The sequence below is a fragment of the Equus caballus genome, chromosome 2, assembly GCF_041296265.1.
Source record: "Equus caballus isolate H_3958 breed thoroughbred chromosome 2, TB-T2T, whole genome shotgun sequence".
Classification (NCBI taxonomy): Eukaryota; Metazoa; Chordata; class Mammalia; order Perissodactyla; family Equidae; genus Equus; species Equus caballus.
In genome coordinates this window covers 23354859-23371810 of record NC_091685.1, presented here as the reverse complement: position 1 = coordinate 23371810, position 16952 = coordinate 23354859, and the positions used below count along the sequence as shown (strand labels likewise).

The following is a 16952-nucleotide window of genomic DNA, read 5'->3' as shown; positions in this document are numbered from 1 at the left end:
GCATTTATTTTAGTTTTATGTCCTTCGAAATACAGATTTATAATTTTCTAAGGAAAGATTATGCACCTTTTTTCAGGCTTCTTCCTAGGTGTCTTATAGTTTTTGTTTCTATTCGAATGAGATTTTTTTTCCTGATTATGTTTTAATTGGTTGGAGAAACACCAGCAGCTTTGTTGAATTGTCTTATTGGTTCTGATAGTTTATCAGTTGATTCTTTTGTATTTTCTAAACAGAAGAGACAATTTTATATATTCTTTCCTAATTTTTATTTATTTATTTTTTTAAAGATTGGCACCTGGGCTAACAACTGTTGCCAATCTTTTTTTTTTTCCCCCTGCTTTATCTCCCCAAAACCCCCTGTACACAGTTGTATATCTTAGTTGCTGGTCCTTCTAGTTGTGGGATACGGGACGCCGCCTCAACGTGGCCTGATGAGCTGTGCCATGTCCGCGTCCAGGATCTGAACCCTGGGCCAATGCAGCGGAGCGCACGAACTTAACCACCTGGCCACGGAGCCGGCCCCTCTTTCCTAATTTTTATAGTTTCTTTTTTTTCATATAATTGTAATGGCTGGAATCTGCAGTATGTTGACTACTATTGGTGACGGTAGAGCTACTGTCTTGTTCCTGACTACTGGGAATCCCTAGGAAGTTGTCACTAAGGCTGATGTTTGCTATAGCTATTGGTAGGAACATCAGATTAAGAAAGTTCTATTCACAGTTTTATGAGATATTGTTAAGAATCACGAATGAGCGCTGAATTTCATCACACGATGTTTTGGAGTCTATTAGCCAGATCATCTATTTTTCTCTTCTAATCTATTTATAGGATATTACGTTGAACTCTGTGAAATAGCCAATATTTGACCAGCTTTTGACCTACAAAAATGGCAGTTCCATACGGTTTACCCAATAAATAACATTAGAAGCTTTTCTAATGTTGACACATCCTCACATTCCTGGAATCAATCTCACTTGGCCATTTTTGTTTTAGTACACAGCTAGATTCAATGTGATCTTGTATTTTGGATTTTCAGATCTACGATCACAAGAGAGAGCGGCCTATCATTTCTGTTCTAACACTATCCTTCTCCTCTTTGACGTCAATGTTTCCACTCACCTCATTTAAGCGAAATGAGTTGGGAGATGGACCTTAATATTTCTCTTTTCTGAGACAGTTTGCTTATTGCACGGATTAACCGTTCTTCGAAGTTTTCTGAGTTTACTTGTAAAACAGTCTAGGGCCTGGGGCCTTTCAGAGAGGATATGGAGGAATTCTAATTTTTTTAATGGTTATTGGTTTATTCAGCTTTTTATTGTTTCTTTCTATTTGTACTTTTTATCTATGAAAATTTCCATTTCATCTAAGCTTTCAGATTTTTTGGCTGACAATTGTGCCTAAATATTTTCTTATTATTTTCATAATATCTGCCTTATCTACAGAAGACTATATTCCTTTGTTCATTCCTAAATTTATATATTTGTGACTTCTTCATTCCTTGATCAGTCCTGCCATGTTTGTCTATTTTATTACTTATTTTTCAAAGAACCATTTAGTTTTGTTGATAATTGCGATTATTTTCTTTTTTCAGTCATTTTTGCCTTTATCTTTAAAAGTATCTTTCTCCTACTTTCTTTGGATTCATTCTGCTATGTTATTCAAGACCTAAATTATTATTTATTTTCGACCTAGACAATATGTCAGAGACTAACAGAGGTATATTAAAATCTTCCACGATGATTGCAACTTTATTGAAATTTTTTACATTTCTAGCAGTTTTTATTTAATTTATTCATGCTACGTTATTTGGCACATAAAGTTTACCGTGGATTGATTTTACATTTTATTAATATAAAGGAACCTCCTTTTTCATTCCTTATGAGCTATGTGAGAAGCTCTCACATTTATCTTACAATGAGCTGATTTCATTTTTCTGTAGTTTACCACCTTCCATTCATTGCCCCCATTGCATTTTTTAATTGGGTGATCATGTTTTTCATCTCTCTTCAATCTTTCCTCATCTCAGATCGCTCTGTTTTCATTATTGCCTATTTTTGTGCCATAAATATAATATTCTCTCAAATCCTGTTAAGAATACAAATGAGGAGGTTTTAAGTTCTTTTCTTTTCTTTGTTGCTTACAGAGGGGCAATTAGCTCTGGCTCCTCACACGGGTCTCCTTCTTCTGATCTACTGAATATTTACGCATATCCAGTTAATTTTCCTGTTAGCACACCATGACAGAGGAGGCATAAGCATGGAGAATGCAGATACCTAGTATTCTGTTAGAGGGAGCGGAAGAGCTACGCTGGAAGAGGCCATAGCAGGATCTTCTCCTGCTCTTGGTGCTAGAGTGAGTGTGTGTGTGCATGAGAGAGAGAGAGAGGGATCATGGCAGCCTCTTCTCTAAAGAGCCTGCCCACTCTTGTTAGGCACGAACCGTGGCATTGCCCTGCTTTACCTGGCCTGCCAACAAAAGCCAAAGAAAAGCCAGAACGTCATGTTGAGAGGACACTGTGGCTCTGTGTGGTCTCTGAGACCTCGTGCACTTCCAGAGGAGCTGGTAGGCCTGAGATCTGGCTCCTGCCAATGGTCCCGTGTGTGTCCTTGGCTCCAGGCTCTGCTGCTCTGAGCTGAGTGGTCTTAGATGCATTTTGCCTTGAGGTTTCTGGCCCTCAACCCACAGGCAGGATTTCACCTCACTTGTGTGAACCATAGTTTGATTGGGCCCTTTCTCAGTCTGAACCTTTTTTTGGGAATTCCATTTGGCAGAAATTCCTTTAGGGTGTATGTGAAAGGCACCCTTGCCTAATTTCCAGTGCTGAGACCACATCCCCCTGTTTTTGTGTCCCTTTAGTCATTTCAGGGGGAGCCTTTTGAGGATGCAGCTATACACACATGCTTCACTTGCCATCCTGAACTGGGTGTTGTCTTTCCAAACCACTGCACTTACAGGTCCTTCCTGTCGTGCTGATGTCAGGGGCCAAAAGAAAAGAAACCAGGTGGTTCTGGGAGATAAGCTGGAGTACGTGAGGGGAGGAGGTTTAAGAAATTTGCAGTTATTAAAGTAAGGAACAGATTAAGGGTCACAAACACAAGTTCGTCATTTCATGGGTCAGAAAGACAAGACTGTATGGAAGGCCCAGGGCTTGGTCAGATGCATGAAATAGTGCATCTTGGGAGATGAATAAGGTGTGGAGGAGGGGACAGGTCTCCTTGTCAGGAGTTCAGGTGTGCATGGGGGCTTCTTCGGAGGGACAGGCAAGTCCTCGGGATTAGGAATACGCCAGCTTCTGGCAGATGGGCCAGTTACACCAGGATAAGGGCAAGAAGTTTGTGGAGGTGACTTGGGTGCCCTGGGCTCCTCCTGCACAGGTTCCTGTGGAGGTAGGCCAGAGTGACAGATTTAAAGAGCAGGGCCCCTGCAGCTGACAGTGGCCACAAGGCGGTTCTGAATCCTATTTGGGAAACTCTAATTGTGAGTTCCTTTTAGTTCTGTATCTATTCGTGCCCCAGTTTCCCCCTCAGGGGGGTAAGGTCCTGAGGAGAAGAGTGAGGACAGGAAGGGGCTACATGGTGTCCCCCATTTTATAGAAGTTCTGGTGGTCATGGGGTCCCCTGAATGGCCTTTCAGCCAGGTCAGAGCCACAGCCCAACCTTCTGGGGAGGAATACAGAGGCCTGGACAGGAGGAAGAGGCTCTTTGTCAAGAAGGTCAAGCCCAATATGAGAAGGCTGGTGGCAGGCCAGCTGGGCAGGGGGCTGCAGAGACAAAGTCTGAAGCCTGGAAAGGCCCCCTACCCGCGCCCCGCTAAGAAACACAAGAATTCATGCCCTCTCCCTACTTCCCTTCAGGACTCCCGGGGCCCTGCATCCCACACGAGCCCTCCCTGACCTCTGACCACATCCCTCCTTCTTACCCTGAGTGCCTTGGAAAGTCTCTCGTCTGCCTGTTCAGCTGCTCACCCCATCTTAAGAACCCTGGCGGAACCCTGACGGTGCAGTGGGGGTGCACACCGCCGACTAGGCCTCAGGTGCTGCTCTGATCTCTACCACCTGGTGAGGAAGCTCAGGCACCAGCCTACTCCACGTGGCCTCCAGCCACCGAGGAGGCCGTCTGCTGGTTCTACCAGGCCACATGCATAGAACCGCTGTTCATACTCCCTTCAAAACCTGAAAATTGTAAGTTATGCCTCAAAAATGCCTTCTGCAGGATTAACAGCAGCCTTCACCCAACAAGCACTAAGGAGAGGACGTCGCTCTGGCCCTGCTGTCCCCAGGTGCATCCTCTGAGGCTCTGCTGTTGATGAGGAAAAAATCGGTGGAGAGAGGAGAGGTGAAGGGAGCTGGCTGAAAACACGGCCTTTGGAGAGGGTAAAGCCATTGTCTACTGCTCCCTTCTAGAGAAACACACTGCTTTTCCTGTGTCTGGGGCGTTCAGGGGTTGAAAAGTGGAGCTTAAGAAGCCAATGATGGAGTCTCGGTCCCCACGGGGCGCATTGCCATATTCTGTTCCATTTCAGGCACACCCAGTCCCAGTTGGTCATCTCATAGGTACATCTTCTTAGGTTCAAGGACAATTAGGTAAGAATGAGAAATGCCTTTCAAACACACACACACACACACACACACACACGTACATACACACCCCAGAGAACACATGCCCCAGAGGGCAGGTCAGGAGTGCCCTCAGTGCACAAAAAGCACAGGACACCAATCATATCCTAAGAGAATCCTAAAGCATGGGGATTACTTAATGGTTTCTCTTTGGATTTTCCAGAAAACTGACCTATTGTTTCAACTTTTTCTGATGTCAAGACTTCTCTGGCTACAGGGAATAAAACTGTATTAGAATATGGTAAGAACTTTTCTTGGCCTAGGAAGGAAATGGACATATTCTGTGTGAGATTTGTCTTATAATCCATTTTAATAAGGCAGCTCTTTGATAAATTCTCCAGAGTCAATTCTTTGATTGAATGCATACGCATGCACCACACGTTATCGGAGATACACACTTAATCACACACACAAAGAAATACAAGTTATACACACTCAGTGTCCCTCTCTATAGCTCTTTCTATAACCCAAGTCCTGTCGCTTCTTTCTCTTACATACATCTTTACTCCACTGCCACACATAAGCCATCACCATGGCGCACTGAAGCTAGTGAAAGAGCCCACTAATCTATGAAACATACGCTCAAAACATACACAAGTGTACACATACAAAATACACCGAGACAAGTATGCACAGACACAGAGCCACCAAACCACATAAATTCATACACACAGATTCACACACATGTGGAAATATAGGTATAAAAGTATCTGTATCCACACATATCTATACAAATGCACACACGTGCACACAATCTATGAGCTCTTCACTAACCAAGTGGATGGTCAGAGTCCACAATGGAAAACCTGATCCATTGATCGCTCCAACTGAATTTACTGTTATTTATTATTCAGTCAACCCATACTCACTCGCATATATATTTGAGAGCAGACTCTAAAGCCACCTTCTTAGACGCTTACATACCCTTCTCTTTCAGGTTCTCACTTTCTCCGAGATGAGTAAGGACAATATCCCCGGACTCAGGAGGGAAGAAGGTGGGGGTCATTCACACAGAGATAAATGAGTGAGTGCTGACCACACTTCTGCAGACTATAACATACATACGTCACGACATCGATTGGTTTTACCTTGAGGACATCTCCTTCAGAGAGTTCAAACGCCCTGGCTTTCAGCTGAATGCCCTTCCCCGGCTGGGTCTGGATGGAGTAGATGCATTCGTGGTTGTTACTGTAGTTCACAGGAAAGTTGGGGGATAACAATGTGCCCTGAGTGCCTGTGACTGAATTCCCGCACTCAGCTGGAAAGAAAATCACAATAATCACAGATTAACCCCCATCAGCTACATCCAAAAAACAGCTCACAGCGCTGGAGAACTTTACAAAAGTGGCAAGTTATTTTCCTCTCTACCTGCCAGACGGCCTGTTTATCTGTCCTTTTGTCTGCCTGTCTACAGGACTGCTTATCCAAGTTTTATTTTTTTAACACCTGCCCACCTGTAGTTCTGCCTGGTTTCTTTATCTCTCTCATTCTGTTTCTCTGTCTCCCTCCTGTAGAAATAGAAACTAACCCGCCAGGTACCCTTTACTGTCACAGAGTTATGGCGCAGCCATTCCCCACACCTGTTCATATAGTATCATAGCAACAGAAATGACCGAGGAGGATGTCAGGGGAGGATGCAGGCAGCCGAGTGAGGAGAGATGAAGCCTTTCAGTATCAGAGGATAGAAACTAAGAGGGGAAAAGATTGAATAATAATTGCTAGTATCTTCTGAGCTTACGAGGATTATTTCGGTCATTAGTCAAAACAACCAACACCATAAGCTCGGCACAATTATCATCTCTGTTTTAAAGATAAAGAGCCCAGTACTTAGCAATTCAGATCAAGCCTCTCAATTCATGAAGAGGAGGAGACTGAGAACTCAATCTTCTTGGTCCTGGAATTTAGGGCCTCTGAGGCTCTGGAGGAAGTTTTGGTGTAGACCCAGAGAAACTGTTTCATTCAACAGCTAAGGAATTCACACCCTCCTCTCGAAATCTGTTTCCCCTCCTGCAGAATTAGTCATTCTTTCCCCATCGTTCCTATACCTTTATTTATAGCAGTTATCGCATTTTACTTGACTTATTTGTTGACGTTTCTATCTCCTCCACTGCACTGTGCATCCTTTAGGGCTTGATTGTATTTCTCTATCCCCAGCACCCACTCAATGCCTGGGCAGGGTGGCCACGAGCAAGTGAAAGGGGGAGTAACCCAGCGGCAGGGCATGCACTGCAGCTGGCTCCCCAGGGTCTTTAAGAATTGTGAAGCCTCTCCCTGGGCTTCCCTGTATCAGAGCATCTACCATAGCCCACCCTGATTGCTTGTTACTTGCCTGCATCCCCCACCCAAACTTTGAGTTCCTTAGGGGCTAGGGTCATGCTTAATGAATCTATGAATTTCCACGGCTTAGCCCAGATTGTCTGCAAAATAAATATTTGCCAAATGAATGAGTGAATGAGTATGAAGGACACTGACCTTAGAAGATGTACAGTCCTAAAAATAATTCGGCTCTCGGAGGATGTAAATACACGTCCAGATGGCCGGTCTATTATTTGCCTGGACATATGGGGAGTCTGGAGCATGTCTTGAATCTTTGAAGTTGATGCAGGCAAATCTGCTTTCTCCAAACTATCCCTCAGTGTCTCTATTCTAGGTACAGTTGTTGGCTGGAAGGACCCTGAGGTCAACCAATGGGCCATTGATTTAACCATATATTCAACCCTAACTACAGACCCTGAAGCCTGCTAGGCCGAGGCAATGTAGACGGAGCATGTGATACAAGAACACTCAGAGCTGAGTCTCACGTGGGCTGAATGTTCTCTTGTCCCCAAGACAACAGAAACTTTATATGTCCTACCACCAAGTCCCTGCGCCTTCAATGGGCTCTACTCCCTGGGCTCTTTCCAGTTCAGGACCAGCTTTGGTTTCCTAGAACTTCACATAAGCCATTACTACAGACTGAATGTTTGTGCAAATTCATATGTTGAAGCCCTAATCCCATGTGGGATGGTGTTTGCAGGTGGAGCCTTGGGAGGTAGTTAGGTTTAGATGAGGTCATGAGAGTAGAGCCCCCGTGATGCGATTAGTGCCCTTATAAGCAGAGGACTTGACTAGAGCCTGCAATCTCTCTGCCAGGTGAGGATGCAAGAAGGCTGCCACCTGCAAAGCAGCAAAAGGGTCTTCACCAGACACTGAATCTGCTGGCACCTTGATCTTGGAATTTGCAGCCTCCAGAGCCATGAGAAATACACGCTTGTTGTTTAAGTCACCAGTCTATGGTATTTTATTATTATTTTCTTTTTGTGTGTGTGTGCTTTTTCTCCCCGAATCCCCCAGTACATAGTTGTATATTCCAGTTGTGGGTCCTTCTAGTTGTGGCATGTGGGATGCTGCCTCAACGTGGCCTGATGAGTGGTGCCATGTCTGCGCCCAGGATCTGAACCCATGAATCCCTGGGCCGTCGAAGCAGAGCACACGAACTTAACCACTCGGCCACAGGGCCAGCCCCTGTGGTATTTTCTGACAGCAGCCCAAAGTGACCAAGAGAGCCACCGTTTGTCCTGGAGGAGAAATACAGCTTGGCTGTACCCTAAACTCAGCCTGTTTGCAAAGCATCCAGATGTGCATAATGAACGCGCTGAGCTGGGGCATAAATTGAAAGAGAGAGGGGTGGACAGGCATCCTGGGGGCTGCCTTTAATTTAGGTAGATATCTTTGTAAAGTGTGTATATTTTCTGGGTGTCCTCAGATGAGGGTGGGAATTTGGGGGGTGGGTGCTGAGGGCTGTGCACGTTTAGACATTTATAAGTCAGTCTCATCACATGGGCAGCACTCTGGAGCAGCCCTCCGTTATCTCTGGGGTCACACACGATTTCCTTCCATCTAGGGAGGGGCATGTGGTGCAGTGGGGTGAACATGGCTTCAGACTCTGAACCTCAGTCTCTTTATCTGCCTTCATTTGGACAATAATAGCGTCCACATAAGACCATAAAGAATAAATGTTTGAGATTTTATGATAAAATAGGTGAACGTATGGGGCATGGTTAGCACATAGTAGGCCCTCACCAAATATTATTCCTCCTTTCTCTCTCCATCGCTCTATGCGGCTTGCCTGCTCCCATCTGGAGCTCTAGCTGCCCGTTCTCTGGGACTGGCAGGAAGCCCGTTCCCAAGCTGTCTGACATTCACAGCAGCCTCACCGTTCCTGATGCCTCTTGCCCTCTGCTTGGTTCCCAAAACTTGGCCTCCCTTAAACATGGGCTTTGGCACATTATTGGACCCCTTCCTGCCCCTGGTTTCCTGCACAAGAGCCATATGCTCATCTCTGCCCCAGCATGACCGTCTCCTCTTTCCCACACGCCCAGCACCCTTATGAGGAGGGAAACGGGGCTGACGGCTTCAGATGGGGCCAGGCCTTGGCCAATCACCAGGTCCCCCGCCCCTGCCAGGGCCTTTGTCCTGGGCACCAGGGAGGGTACAGGAGGGTGGAGGGACACGGTGCTTGTTTCTGGGAGCGTTTCCAAAGGAACAGGGGAGGTGAGCAGATGCACTGAAAAGCCAAACACAAGAATAAGTGGAAACAAATAAATGCTCCAGAGAAACAAACAGTCATCTGCACAGGAAGGTGCTGCCGCTGATTCAGGCATCTGTGACTTCTGTCATCCCCATCAGAAGAGGTCTCCTAAGGGCAGGGGCTGTGTCACCCATCAGTCTGGGGCACTGGAGGCAGAGGGGCAGGTCTTCTCCATCACACGGGGGCTCCCAAGGACGGGACCACGTCTCCTCCTGCAGACTGGGTCCTCTGGGGTCAGGGCTGTCTTTTCCACATCAAATTCAGGGGCCTCTGGGGTCAGGGGCTGTGTGACCCCGTCACACCATGAATTAAGAGCCTAGGGCTGTTCATCTCCTCATCAGCTGGGAATGTTCCTGGTAACACTGTGTAGGCTAAGTCACCCAATTTACACGTACAGCGCACGTGGCAACTGGGAGCAGCCCCCGGGTGGGCATTCCCGTGATACCTCCAGCCCGAGGCTCTGTTGCAGGGCTGGTGGTAATTAGAGGTGATTATAATTGCTGTGCGTTATTAATAACATACGAAACAAAAGACAAATGTAATAATGAAAATATTGTGAGGTGTCATGAACAAACCGTAATTGGAATAATAAGTTAAAGAACGAGTTTATGTAATGAGATCAATGAGGCAAGAGCTTGAGGAGTGTGTATATCTGTGGTTCTGGGTAATCCCATTTAAGAAAAATTTTCCCGAGAATCACTTGGCTGAGGACATTTTCCGAGGGAAGAAAAGACCTGCTAGCAGCCAGAAAGAAATTCATCCTACACAGGGGAAGTTATGTGTGTGTCTGAATATGTACCTGGCTTAGGGTGGGGGCGATGCTCTGGGCGATGGTTACAGGAAAAAGGATAAAATTTGGGATTACTTAATTGGTCAAAAATGGAATTCTGCATCTATTCGTCTTAATGTGTCCTCCCTGAGATGGTAAAAGGTTATTGGTTATCCATAAATAACAAAAAGAGTTATTGGCAAAATGATGATAATTATACGGCACCTCATGGTTTATGTAAATAATGTCATCTAATCTGGAATAAAGCCCATGAACTGGATATTATCTTGGTTTTACAAATGAGGAAGCTGGGGCTGAGGGGGTTTGGTGGCCTCCCCAAGATCTAACAGCTGGTAAGTGGTAGAGCAGGGACCCGATCTTGGGCCTGTGTGACCGTGCAGCCCCAGCCCAGCCAGCCTGTTTACGACCGTCCTCTGCAGAGAGCCAGGGCTGCATGGAGTTGACTCAGGCAAGGCCGACATCAAACATGGGCCCCCGTTCCAGTCGGGGCACTGCTGCTTCTCTCTGTTTGGTATATGGGGGCTCTATGTGCTGTTTCACGGTCAGCACGAGTTCCATGGCTAACAGCGAGCATGGTACAGACTCCACGAATCCCGCCTGGGTTCCATTCAGCCTGCGTCGCAAGTAGTGAGCAAGCAGAGCCGTGAACCTTATAAATGAGGGACAGCTAGCAATTATCGCTGCTCCCTGCTTCCGACTCCCACAGCTACCCCTCCAAGCTCGTCATCTACTGTTCTCCCTGCGCCTTGCTCCAGCCCGGCCCCCGAGCCGTTCCTCAAACATCGAGCAGCCTCACGGCTCAGGGCCTTGGCACTCTCTTCCCCTTTTCCCAGATATCTGAGTGATTAACTGCTAAAATGTCACCTCACCAGAGAAGCCTTTCCTGACCACTCTCTATAAAAGAGCAACCCTACTTCCAGCACTTTCTAAGCTGACTTGATTTTTCTCTGTAACCCTCAACACGGCCTGACACGTTACACATCTTTCTGTTTACAGCCTATCTCCCCCCACCTGAATGTGAGACCACGAGTCGGGAGACTTTCTCTGTTTTGTTCACCTCTGTATCCCCAGTACCTAGAAGCAAGTCTGACATCAATGGTGCTGTGTAAATGAACCCAACTCTTGCTTCCCTTTCATTCCAATTGAATGGATGAAGTCTTTCTTTGGATTCTCAAAAGCTAGTACCCTCATTGGATGAGTAAAATCATCCGTCTCATCTACCACATTGGGATTCTCCATGGGCAAAGGTCATACCTCCTTCCTATAGGTCCACCCAGTGCCCCTCTCGATTTCTCTGCAAAAGGTGTCCTTAAGCCATGGGAATATGTGTTGGGAGTGGGAGGTAAGGGTATGGAAGTCAATGTCATTTGAGTGCCTATTGTGGATCCACTTTGCAAAGGTCAGTTCAGGCTCTAGAACAGCCCACGAAGCAGGTATTGCCATCCCTATTGCACAGATAAGGAGGCTGGAGCGGAAGGAGGTTAGGCCGCCCACCCGAGGTCCCGCTGCAGGTAAGTGTGCGCTAAGGCAGTCCTCCTCCTCCCACCCAGGCCTGTTGGCCTCTTGGCCCGTGGGGTCCACAACCTCACACCATTGACTAAGTTTGGCCCACCCCGTTAGTGAAGCAAAATGAAAGCACGTGACCACCTACCAACACACCTTGGCAGAGGCGAACTCCACAGGCGCCGTCTGCCCCCCAGGCACGTGATGCGGGCCGTGCCCTCCAGACGGTACCCGGGGAAGCAGGAGAAGGTCAAGGTGTCACCTACGCCGAACTGCAAGCCCTTCCGGATGCTGTAGGCTGGGACCTCGGGCTCCTCGCAGGGCTCCAGGTCGTATTCTGGAAGGGCAGCAGGAGAGCCGGGCTCAGAGACAGAAGATGGGAACACACAGACAGACACATCAGGGAGAAAGAGGCCGGGGATAAAGACAGAGGACAGAACATGCACACACTGATCCACTGAAGGCAAAGAGAAAAGAAGAGAGAGCCCAAGAGGAACAGAGGTAATGAGGTGAGGAACAGGCCACGCTGTGCTTGGGGGTCTGAATGGCTCCCCGCCGCGAGCAGTGGGGGAGAGGCACAGCGTTTCTGGAAACATGCTTCCCGGAGTATTTACGAGGTTTCTTATGACTTGACCCTTCCCTCCACTGTCCCTTCATCTCCACATTAACCCCAAGCCTCAGGGCTCACAGACTCTCCTGCCTCTCTCTCCTTAGGCACTGAACCAGATCAATTCAATCAGCCTGTTCCAGAGGGTCAGAATGTATGACCCAGCCGAGGGCAACTTACACAGGGAAAGAGAATCCAAATGGCTCGGTAATGCCAGCACTTGAGACAGATGGCAAGCATGATGGGGTGGCATTTATGGGCCAGGGACCTGCCTGGTACCTCCAGTGATAGCACAGAAATGACTATCCCTCATCTCCAGGGGACTCTCCCTTCTGGGACACAGTCCCCCCCGGGCTGTGTGGTGAGGAGAGGGAGGGTCTCTCTCTGATGGGATAAGGCACACTGGCTGGATATGTCTCATTGGCCAGGCCAGCCCAGGCACATGGCAAGTGGCCTCTGCTGGGGGGACAGGATGGGGCTGAGCTGGGTCATGTCCCTGTTGCTAGAGGCCAGATATCTTTTGCCCATTCTTGGGGAACCCATCTGCTATCTCTGCTCTGGTTGAGAAGAGGGGGACCCTGGGGCATAGGAATAGGAGCAGTGGTGGGGGTGGGGCTAGGCACTAGAGGAGTGAAGGGTCCTCTTTTCTCTGCGAATACCAAATAAAAGAGCTTTCTTATCAGGATCCCTAAGCACAGAGATAAATCTCTATTACTGCTAAATTAGCATTGATGAAGAAGCCCCCAAATGAGACTGAAACACTCCAATATGTTAATTGCAAACCCTCTTCATCTTTTTTTAAAATGCTAGAGTTGTGAAATAGCAGAAGAGGAATCAGAGAAGAATCTGGAATAACTAGGGCAGGAAGGGACTTCTGTGGGGTCCTCTAGTTCAACCAGTTGGGTAGGTCATACTCACAGCAAATCCTAAATGCCTTCAGAGAAGGAGATTTCCCAACAAACCTGCTAACTCCTTCCAAGCCCATTATAGGGAAGTTCATCCTTGTGTCTAACCCAACTATCTTTTGCTGTAGCAGGGAGGTCATTCTCCCAGGGACTGGAGAGTGGGTCAATATCCATCTGCTAGGAAGCCCAGAGGCCAGCAGCGGAGGGCAAGACAGAATGCTTTGCGGTCTCTTCCCTCGAGGGACTCTCACACGCTTTACCTGAGAAGGTGATGTTGAATCCTTCATAGGACATGGAGAAATCGGAAATGAAGCGGACCTGGGCAGTGAAGTTGCCATAGAGGCCAGCGCTGATGGGGGCCGGCAACCGCGAGCCCGTCAGCTGCCTCAGGGGCTGGGTGAAGCTGCCGTTCTCGGTGATGAGGAGGTAGTCATGGCCACTCTCCAGGTGGAAAGTGTGGAAAGTGAAGAACACACCTGCCAAGAGACCAGAGGAACGGGGTGAGGATGGTGAGACGGCTGAAGCAGCCCAGCTGCAAGACGGGCCCTGCACAAACATTTCCAATTTGTAAATGTCTCGGTGTGCAGAAGTACAGCATGCGTTGATGAACTCGCACGAGCCAACCTGAACGAACCGGAACACGCCACTGCCCACAGGTCTGGTCAGGGAGAAGGACACCACTTTACAATTGTCAGAATTTGAAAGGGAGATTTATGGCTAGTTCCAGGGGAATGCTTATAGTCATTCTTTCATTTACTTATTCATTCATTCAACAAATATTTGTGTATTTGTTGAGTGCTTCCTATGGGCTAGGATCCAGGGCTAGGTTGGTGCAAGGTGATATTCAAGACATTAAACAAAGAGCTACAGCACAGAGAGATGAACGTTAGAAGGATGTGGATCACAGTGCGCCGGGGGCAGAACGGAAGTAGTTCACAGCAGGAAGAGGGGAGTGTAGGATGGCCTCACTGAGGAGTGCACTTTCAATTTGGGTCTTAAAAGGATGCATAAGAATTAACCAGGTAGGAGGGGAAAGGGCGTTCCAGACAGGGGACAGTGTGTGTAAGGGGACAGAGGTGCTATGGATTCCATGGCTCAGCAGGGTGCACGGTATGGCTGGACACACTCACCAAGAAAAATCTGGAACAGAAGCTGGAAAGGTAGGCTGGGCTAAGCCAGATATTTTTCTGGAGGCAATGAGAAGCCATCCTACCCAGAGTGGATCAGATATCAGATCTAGCAATATGCTGGTGGCTGTGAGGATGAAGTGGAGGGAGAGGGGGCACAGAGAACAACGAGAACGATGGTGGCCAGGCGCTGGGCAAGAGGATGGGGGCTGGCAGAGGGGGCAAGAGCAGGAAGTGACATGAGACCTCAGGGAGGTAGAGACCTCAGGGAGGGAAAGTAGACAGAGACAGAGGCAATGGATGCAAAGGAGAAATGAAAGGATGACTGGGAGTGTCTTGACCTGAAGGACGGTGATGTCTTTCGTGACCTTGGGTAGGACATATGGAGGAAGAGGAGCAGGTGGTGGAAGGGTGATGGACTGAGCTTTGAATGCCCTGTGTTTTCAGCATCCACGCAGTGATAGCTAGTGGACAACTGGGATATAGAGTTGGAGTTCAGGATTACGGCTGGACCACAGAGGGAGATCTGGGAGCTGCCAGCAAAGAGGTGCTATTGGAAGCCAGAGGTGTAGAGCACCGGAGGAGGGCAGGATGAGAGTCAGAGAAAGGGCAGGAGGGAGGCCTGGGGAGGAGAGGCATTAAGTAGGAGACAGGGAGAAGGAGGAGCTGGGGGAGTTAGACAGGGGCAGGAGTTCCGAGCACTGAATAGAATGTGCATTAACGTTTTGAGCACTGTTTGTGTGTCACCGTCCTATGCATTTAGATGCTCTGTACTCGACACCTATCAATTGGAAGGGAAGATATGAAAACTCATTTACTCCTCCGAGAGTCCTACAGTGTGGGTATGATTAGGCTCGTCTCCAGTGGACACCTGAGGAAACTGAGATGCACAGAGATAAAGTCACTTGTCCACGGGCATCCAGCTAGTAGGTGGTAGAGCTGGGATCTGAACTGAGGCTATCTGACGGCAGAGGCTGTGCAATAAACTGCTACACCAGCTGCTTCTCACGCTACAGAAAGAGCGCGGGTCGTAAGAGCAGCCAGGTGGTGAGAGGGGTCAGATGGTGAGAAAGCTTATGGAATGGTAGGATCTTAACATCCAAAGCAACTCTGGAACCTGTCCAGATGACAGTTGTGTTTGGGTGGACAGATGTGTAAATGCATGCCCGCCCATAATTGAGTGTGCCCAAGAGGACACATCCTGTGGACGTGCCAGGATAGGAACTCGGGTACATCAGGAGTGCTGGACCCATTTGCCATTCAAAGTCCACATACCAGCAGCATGGGCATCGCCTGGGAGCTTGTTAGAAATGCAGAGTCTCTGCCTGCACCGCAGGCCTTCTGAATCAGAATCTGCACGCTAACAAGATCCCCGAGAGATCTGTGGGCACACAAAAGTCTGAGAAATACTTCTCTAGATAATTACTGACACGTTTTTGATAAATGATGGTTGGATCCAAGCTCTTAATGCTAAAGCATTTTAGCTGTTTTCATATTCTTGCCTCTCTGTTGATAGAAGCTGGTGAGTCCGGTGCATTTGGGATTCTGTGGGTGGGGGTTGGGGGAAGAGGAGAGGTAGTGGAACCGGGAAGGCAGCTTGTAAATGTCTAGGCAACTGAGATGCATCCATTTATCTATTTGCTCAAAGAAACAGATCCTAAGCACTGAGAAAGATCTCCAAGGTTAGTGGAGGAGACAGACACATCAACAGTGAGAATCCGGAGTGGGGGTGCAGAGGAAGAGTGGGCAAACATGCCTCGGGGGTTGGGAAGGCATCCCAGGGGTCGCAATCCTTGCCATGAGGGGTTTTGAGCATGCTTGGGGACTCCCGGGTACGTGTGCCTGTATCCTATACTCCCGACACACAAACACGTGTGCAAATGAGAAAACTGTTCTCAGGCTACATAGCTTGGGAACAGGCTGGGTGGAACGTATGTCCTTTCCCTCCTGGCTGGAACACGGGGTTGGCAGGAGAGTGGGTCGGACACAGCAACAGGTGGAAATGAACTTGATTAAGCACTATGCTTTGTACTCTATTCTTCTAGCATGTAAATATAGCCCTCCAAAGGAGTAAACATTTGGCTGGAATTCTAAGGATGAGTAAACAACTGAGCTGAACCTCCTGGGTTTCCCAGCTGTGCTGACTGCTTGTGGCTCTTTTGGCCATTGCGAGAAAATGAAGACATTGTCACAGAAATAGAGAGGCCCCGTGTTGGAGTTTGAATCCAGATTTGGTGTGACAGATGCACACACAAACAAATATTTCACCGGAGTGAACCAGGTGGAATCATACAAAGGATATGAACACCATGCTAGAGCAGAAGGAGCAGGGCGGTAGGCAAACACGGGCTTTGGAGGGAGACAGAGGGGTCAAAAGCCCATCCACCAGCGGAAGCGTCTGGGCCAAGGTTGCTCAGCATGGCCTGAGTTTGAGTTTCCCCAACTACGAGATGTGGATGACAGCATCTCTAGCACAGGTGGCGTTTCGTCCTGGAAGTGACGAATAATCGGGGTAGCACATGCAGGGCGCACAGCACAATGCCCGGTACATAGCAGGTGTTCTCTTGGCTCTGCTCAGCTAACTCCCAAACAGTCTTGTGGGTTTTATGAAAGATGTCAGTGCTGGGGTCTCAGCAAGAGCGCATTCTCTGGACTCCTGAATTGGCTGTTCCCTTGGGCTGAGCATGTGGCAAGTTGAACAATTCTGAATTTCCCAGAGTTTTGAGTTGTCCTTCTGCCCGTTAGGGAGCAATCAGAGTCAGCAGCCTAATAGGTCTGTTAACCTCAGATACTCTATTTTTTTTTTTTTTATTGAGGTGGTAGTGATTTATAACA

General features: G+C 47.9%; 1 protein-coding gene across 4 annotated transcripts in view; it reads right to left on the bottom strand.

Annotated features, from left to right (window-relative positions):
* The window catches only part of CSMD2 (CUB and Sushi multiple domains 2), a 592855-nt gene that overhangs the window by 186064 nt on the left and 389839 nt on the right, over positions 1-16952 (bottom strand). For all 4 annotated transcript variants that reach the window (XM_023633833.2, XM_023633839.2, XM_023633859.2 and 1 more), the window contains 3 exons: positions 13251-13466; positions 11627-11815; positions 5704-5873 (listed from right to left, as the gene is read on the bottom strand). In XM_023633833.2, coding sequence (XP_023489601.1) covers positions 5704-5873; positions 11627-11815; positions 13251-13466 — 575 coding nt within the window. The remainder of the gene's footprint in view (positions 1-5703; positions 5874-11626; positions 11816-13250; positions 13467-16952) is intronic.